A 7,469-nucleotide genomic window follows, 5' to 3' on the forward strand; every position below is an offset into this window, starting at 1 on the left:
TTCAGGACCTATTTTCCGTTTGTGCTTCTGGAAATCTGCTGATCCGCAAAAGGTATGGGGAGGACAGCAGTTGTCACTTCTTTTTTTTTGCTTTGCCGCCTGAAAGACTCCAGCAATGAATGCAAGAGAAACCTCTGATGAGTGCATCTACTTTGAGGACCTTCAGTTCTTCCAGCATTGATCTCAGCCACTGAAAACTTAAAAGCGGAAGTTCATGCAAAGGCAAATTGAGGGAGCAGTAAGTAAATGCTGGGGTCTAGTCTTTCAGATTTATGGTAGCCATGAATTTTTAAAGCCTGTGTTGTAGCCGTAGAATTTTAAAGTCAGAAGGAGCCTTCATAATCTCTGCTCTGCATAAAGTAAGGTGGAGTGTTACAGTCATACCTTTGGGTTGAGCTAGACTGTAGGTTTTACAGATTTCAGGCCATGGAGAACGTGCCATATCCTCAGGTGAACTCTCCAGCATTAAAAATATGCAGCTTATTTGTAGTCTGAACTTGCCTGGCTTGAGCTACTAGCCTGTGAAGTGTTATGCATTTGTATGTTAAATTAAAGAGCCCTCTGCCTTTATATATATTATTCTCCTGAATTCCCGTTTCCAGCTTCTCTCAGTCACTGTTTTCACATTTTATCACTGCTCTGCTGCACCAGTTCAAAGTTTTCAAAGGAAAGTCCTATCCATTTCAAGAGGACAATGCTCCTTTCCTATACAAATCTGTTTGCAGTACAGTATGGGATGAAGGGAAACGGACGCAGGACTCCCATTAACGCTGAATGTCAGCTTTAACGATGTCCCCCCAGAGCATGGATTATATCTAGGTCTTTTCACCAGGGGCCTATATCCTAGCAGTTTGCCATTCTCTGCTTTCAAGGCTTGAAGTTTTAATGAGCGCAGGCAAAGGAAGGTGTGTAGCAACAATACGCATTGCACAATAAATACAGGATAAGCAGTATAAGATTAGATTTTAATATCATCTTAATAACACCACCAGGATCTAGTGATTGTTCTGTGTAACTATGCCACTGTGCCAGAGGCTGGCATATGTACTACGATACATATGCACTACTGTGGTTTCCACTTTGGGAAGAGAGATTTGGCAAGCAACCACAGCAAAGGGAGGGGAAGAGCATGATGTCAGGAGAGAATTTCTTCTTGCTGAAAAACATACTTCTGTCTGTCCAAGCAGCTGAGTGGTATGGTCAAAGTGCCCTCCCTTGGATTAATTTCTCAGAATTTCTCTTGATCCCAGCAGACCGGAGAATTACAGCAGAGATATTGGCACTGCTTGTTAAAGATTACATTTCCTTTCAGGTCTCAACCCCCTTTTTAGATCCACTTGCTCCCAGGGAATGACGGGCATGTGATTAACGGATCTAATCAGGCTTCAGAACTGTTGTCCTTGTTTATTAAGAGGGGATGAGCTAAAATGAGCACTGAATGGCCTTGAAAAGAGCTTGTCATCTCAATGAGAAACCTGTAGACCCTCTAACGTGTGAAACGTGATCAGTCAAGAAAGAAAGCAAAAGATGTGAAATGCTAAAAACTCCCCCAAAGGGCCAAAAGTCAGCTTACCATTTGGGAATCACAAGCTAAGTCACAGAAAGGAAGAGCTGCCAAAATTGGAACTGGACGCTCAAGCCCAAACCCTGTGCAGTGGGGAACAGAAAGAGAGAGGTAGAATCTGTAGAGTTTGACAAGGGGCGTGAGAAATTTTCCTCCTTACCATGTGGCTAAGACGTTGCCCTGGAAGGAATGAGTTTTTCAGACACAAGCCTCTAAAAAAGGCCACAGTTACTACAGTTTCAGTACCACGCTTACCCCAAAACAAGGGAAAACCCTTCTCTTTATTTGTGCTCCACTGCTAGCATTGCTGTTATACCATGCTCTATTCTAGACAAGCTTCACAAAGGCAGGATGACTATCAAATAGGGAGGGAGGAATGGGGAAATAAGAAAGCAGAGTTTGAGCAGACATGCTCAAGTCCAGAGCATGAATGAGACGAATGGGAACAAAACACCAGTCCTCCTAGCGCCTTTGATGTTGCCACCTTGATACACCCTCTGTCTGACCTAACACCAGCTTCAGGAGTTATTTCTCAGTATCCTACGATGCTGCTAACCTTCTCCAGAAAGTAACCAGGTGTAAAAGAGTGCATGTCCTGCTCCCTCATCTCTCATTCACAGAGGTCAGGGAGAGACTCAGCGTCAGAGAAGTGCAAAAATTGGTTCTGCCCAAGAACGTCTGGAGTTGTGTACTTGTTACCCAGTAAACTTTCAGCATTAATTCAGATCTCTTCTCTTAGTACTGATCCTTCTTACCAGGAGAAGAAAATGACTGAACAAGAGACTTAATGGCCCATGTATCAGTTTTAAATACTCTCTCTCTCCCCCTGTGAACCCTGAAAGAACATGTTTACTTCCCAGAAGACCTGACTCAGCCCTTCTTCTTTCCATGAAAAACACAAAACTGCAGTTTTCTGTACATTGGCCAAATTAGAACGAGAAAACAAAGGAAGGAGAGGGCAAATCATGTCAAGAAAAGCATTTAGGAGGGAGGGAGAGGCTTTTGAAGAGGAAATAGTAAAAGAGGAAAACAATGTTAAAGGCAGTAGCCAGAGAGAAAACACCTAAAAAGAAGCAAAACTAAGGAGAGGTGGCAAGAAAATGCTGATGAGATTAGGGGGAGGAGAGAGAAAAATGAAATGGAAAGGAGTCTCAGCAAATTTCCATAATGTAACACTGATGATGCCTTTTATGATTATAAACAGGAATTCTAGAAACGTTCCTTCTGATGAAGTTGGCATAATCAGGTTTTAATATCTCTGAACACTTTCCCAACATTGGCAGAGGTGGATCCCTTCTCTTAGTGTGCTGCATGCGCTAAATATGGGGTACCCTTGCGGATCACCACGCTCCATGAAATAGTATCATCGAGGCTTGCTCTGCAGGGACTGGCACATCGGCTCCAGCACCACGCTGGAGCTCCTGGTGCTGCATGCTGCCTCCAAAGAGTGACAGCCCTGCACTAAAACTGTTCTTCAAGAGAAGCATGGTAAGAAATACAGTATTTTCTGCAGAGGCAAAAAACCCATCATTTGCACGGTACCTTGTGAGCTCTGGACCCAGATTACTTCTTGTCCAGAACTAAACAAAAGCCTGAGCTGATTGATCCTCCCTGTGTGCAGGATGCAAAACTGAAAAATACCTGAATCTTACAAGGAAATTAATGAAATTGTGAGGCACTTAAAGCAAATCCAAATGCACAAATTTTTTTTTTTTTGGGGGGGGGGGGGGGGCTTCAACATTTCTGTAAATCTAGGCCTGCACCTAGTTCAAGTTCAGACTCGAGCACTGACCCAAAGAGCAGACAAATAGTACATCTTATTGCTGTATAACATGATCTGTTTATCTGACTCCACCCTCTGAGATTAGATATTGTTCATTCCCTCAGACTTAATTTTTTGGATACAACATTTCCCCAGGTAATTTTATGCAACTATAAATAATAAGAAGATTATACTTGTCACTGACCTAATTTTTGAAATCTATACACCACCATTCAGTACTAGTGTCATAAAGAGAGCCAGAGAAATCACCTTACATCAGAGGAAGCATTAGAGGTCTACAGAGTTAGCAGGCCAGATTTTTCCATCTGAAACTCATTTTGCTTGTGCAGTTGATTGGTATAGAATAAATCCAGCTCAGTCACTTCAGGAGGACTGACACCAATTATCTATTCTCTCTGTGCATCATGAAATGACGAGAAATAGTCTCTGATCTCTTCAGGACCTCTGCTGCAGACTTCAGGGGGAGGACTTTCCAGTGGATTGCCCTCAAAATTGCATGAACAGTAATTGTATCCCCAGTCCAGGTTCACCAGCTCACCAAAGTTTGCTGGAAGGGACCGCAGGTGGTTGTTTCCCAGCCAAAGCGTGTGCAGATTCCTTAAAACACAGACATCCCCTGGGAGATTCCCCAGCGAGTTGAACAGCAATAGCAACGTTTCCAGTTTCTCCAGATGCCGAATACCAGGCGGGATGGTGCCTATTTTGTTGTCACTCAGGTCCAGAAAGGTGAGGCTCCTCAGCTGGCAGACCGGAGTGGGCAGCTCAGCGAGGCTGTTGTTGGCCAGGTGGAGGCTGTGTAGCTTCTGCAGCGCCCCAATTTCTGGGGGCAGAGAGCTCAGGCTGTTATTGCTGAGAGTGAGCCTCTCTAAGTGAGTCAAGGTGCCAATTTCAGCAGGGATTTTCTTCAAGTTGTTGGAGTCCATGTAAAGGAGGGTTAGGTTCTTCAGGTGGCTGATCTCGCGGGGGAGCAGCTCCATGCGGTACCTCAGGCAGCTCTCCCGTTCAGGGCTCATCTCCAGGACCTGCAGCTGGTCCATACCAAAGAGCTGTGTGGGAACTGACGCTAGCTCTCTGCCTGAAATCTTGAGTTTCTTCTTCCCTTCATACTTTGGATCATGCTCTGTAAGGTACCTCCACAGTGGATCAGGGCCTGTAGAGGCACATCTGAAGGAAGCAGCTGCATTCATTCTTCCACCAGAAATGTGGCCAGTTGAACAGAGATCAGGACGGTCACTTGCAAAGTGTTGCACGCTCCATGAGCAACCTCGGAGGTTCTTCACTCACTGAGGTCCTCCGTGAGCTCTCCTCTGTCAGGCACACTAACAACACAAACATACAGGATTTAGGTTGCTCAGATACATCCCGTTGAGTAAACATTTACCGTTCTCACTTGATCAGGAGGAGTTCCCCTTTCGGCACTGCAGTGTACACAAAACCCAGCTCCCTGGCTATGACATTGCCTCTTCTGCCTGCACTCCTTGTTTAACTCACTGGGCTAGTAGCAAATATCTGTCTACTTTTTGAAAACGAAACAGGAATTTTCTGCCTGTGCTTTTCAGCAGCTCATTCAAATCCTTCTCGTGTATAGCTCTTACCTAGTAGATGTGCCGAGGGTGAACTTGTCTTAGGAACTCAGTGGTCTCTGGCAGCGTGTTGATCCATCCCAGGAGACTGCAATGGAAGCAGCAGGGCTGAGCAGATGAAGCACGTTAGGTGGGACGAGAAGGACACAGACTCCTAGCTGGTGGCGTGGAACCTGGGAGCCAGGAATGGATCCTGCTTTTAGGACAATTTGTGCCTTTAATATTAAGGAAACACAATAAAGAATTAGTTTTGAAATCTGGAAGTCCTTCTCCCTCCCGCTGAGCTTATGAATCTCCATACAATACAAATACGGTCTTTCTTGTGCCATATTTGCTCTGGCAATTTTAAGAGTACGTTTTTACTCTTCACTGGCATAGCTTTCGTAGGTTAGGTGAAAATTTACACGTTTATCCCAAGCAATTCAGCACAGCGTGCTATGTAGAGAGCAGGACATTTTCCTATGAGAAAATTGTAGGTTTGAAGCCTCAGGCTGTGAAACCCACTTCTTTTACTTCCTGTTCTGATCCCTAAGGTGCTCAAATAAAAGATGTTGAGTACAACCATTCCAAGTGCCTTTCAAGGAACGGGATCTCCACAGCCTCCTACAGACTGTTAGAGGCAGAAGACAGTGCATTGCAAGTATGGTTTAAGCATATCTAGCATGGCAGATTTTGCAAGGTGAAGACACTTCAGCTCTGCCTTTCCAGTCAGCTCAGCTCTGACTTCCTCAGCCCAGGATGGTCCTCAGTTTGCAGGGCAGCCTATATCTCAGCTCCAGAGAGCGTGGGCACACAGATGGGCAGTAAGCGTTCAGAGTCCTCAGTCCAGAAACAGCTGACCAAAAGATTTCAGGATCATAGTTCAATCCTCTGGGCTTACACTTTACGTGGTTTTTTATTGGCTTTAGCCCTGAAAGGCAGACTTTCAGAGCTGCTGCATACTGGCTTCTACTCTTCAATTGGATTGGGAGCGCAAAACCTCTAACCTTTTGGAAAACAAGCCCAGAATTTCCCTCAGATTAATCAGACTAATTCATCATCACCATCCGAAAGAGAAAACAGTAACACTTACCTGTTGTCTAGTAGTGTCGGGAGGCTGTTTTGGCATTAACAGCTCCTTGGATGCTGATGGCTAAAGACAGGCCTGCTGTGCTTCCTGCTAGGACCCGGCACAAGGTACCAAGTCGATGCTATCAAAGCTGAGTGAGCAACAGTGTGAGTAGGTCCTGGGGACACGGAGAGTGGTTGTCCCTGTTCTTCAGGGTCAGCATTAATGTCACCCACACATCAATGCATTCTGAAGGGTTCATCAAGAAAAGGTAGAGATTTTTCATAAAAGAATTCACAGGATTTAAGAAAGTCTGAATACTGTTCATAAGAAAGAATGGGCATAACGACTCAGAAAAAAATACGTACCTGAGATGAATATAGCAGCCGAAGAAAAGTGAGATTTTCACTTGCAAGGGAAAGTTTCTGACCAGAAATGACAGATCTTGCGATTTACTATAAAAGTAACTCAAACTCGGCTCCCATCAAGAGAGCTCTGAAGAAGGTATCGCAACGAGAGCCATTTCAGACTTGAACGAAAGTCATCCCCCACAGCACTTAAGGGGAAAAAATATGTTTCTTAAAACACATTTCCAAATACGTCTGTCCTGTGAAATAAATCGAATTATTGTGTGCGCTTCCCTCTGCTTAAACAGGCTTCTCTCTTCAATCAAAACCTGAGTCTTTCAGACAGAACACCACGCTGAGCCAAAGCCATGGTCAGGGAGAGGCTGCTCTAACCCTGGGCACGGTTATTCCTGATGCACTTTTTCACACCTGGAGTTTGACCCTGGGTTTTCATTTACCAAGACAGCAGGTCCTTTTCTGCTCTGACTTGCAGGACATCTTTTGCCCTGATGCTGATTGCTTCCTCCTCGGGAACTTCAGAGTATGATTAATATCCCCCTGTCAAATTGTTCCCTTGTGCTTTCTCCATAACCCTCATGATCCAAAATGAAAAATAACAAGACAGAGCCCATATTTTCAATGCACAATATCCCCAGAGCCCCAGCAGCATGTTCTCAGACTCCAATCAGAATATTACCAGAGCAAGGACTGAGTCAAGCTATGCAAGTGATTCAGAAGTTAGCCCTTAAAATGAAAATCTGCTTTGTAAGGCAACTCGGACAACCACAGTTTCATATTCATCATATTTTAATACTTTTCTAATCAATTGTTCCCATTTTACAAGTCAAGAATCAAAAATCTGTTTGTAACCTCTAGGTTTAAACCAGAGTCGTGAAGCTAAGCAGGCCCCCTTTTCTTAATTCAACTTCACCTGTTATAAGGGTGTTGAAAGTAAAATCCAGACTCTTATCGGTTCTATATATTTCCCTGCGGGCTTCAGACAAACGCAAAACTTGGTACCCACCAGGCAATTCGGTGACTGATGCAGACGATCTCCTCGGGTGTGCTGGCTCTGCAGGGGCGTCACCGAGGAGAACTGCTCGTGGTCTCTCCTGGGTGCTCAGCCCTCTGCAGAGAGGTAGAC

At 44.7% G+C, this 7,469-nt stretch overlaps 1 protein-coding gene across 1 annotated transcript; it reads right to left on the bottom strand.

Annotated features, from left to right (window-relative positions):
- Positions 1-3,286: 3,286 nt before the first annotated feature.
- Positions 3,287-6,353, bottom strand: LOC104152218 (leucine-rich repeat-containing protein 39-like). Its single transcript, XM_009687488.2, has 2 exons — positions 4,943-6,353; positions 3,287-4,666 (listed from the first exon to the last, which is right to left on the bottom strand). The coding sequence occupies exon 2, from the start codon at positions 4,532-4,534 to the stop codon at positions 3,734-3,736; it is 801 nt and encodes a 266-aa protein (XP_009685783.1). The 5' UTR covers positions 4,535-4,666; positions 4,943-6,353; the 3' UTR covers positions 3,287-3,733.
- Positions 6,354-7,469: the final 1,116 nt, after the last annotated feature.

The sequence above is a fragment of the Struthio camelus genome, chromosome 2 (genome assembly GCF_040807025.1).
Source record: "Struthio camelus isolate bStrCam1 chromosome 2, bStrCam1.hap1, whole genome shotgun sequence".
NCBI lineage: Eukaryota > Metazoa > Chordata > Aves > Struthioniformes > Struthionidae > Struthio > Struthio camelus.

Coding starts and splice junctions, on each gene's coding strand:
- LOC104152218 (XM_009687488.2), bottom strand. CDS start 4,534: ATGAATGCAGCTGCTTCCTTCAGATGTGCCTCTACAGGCCCTGATCCA.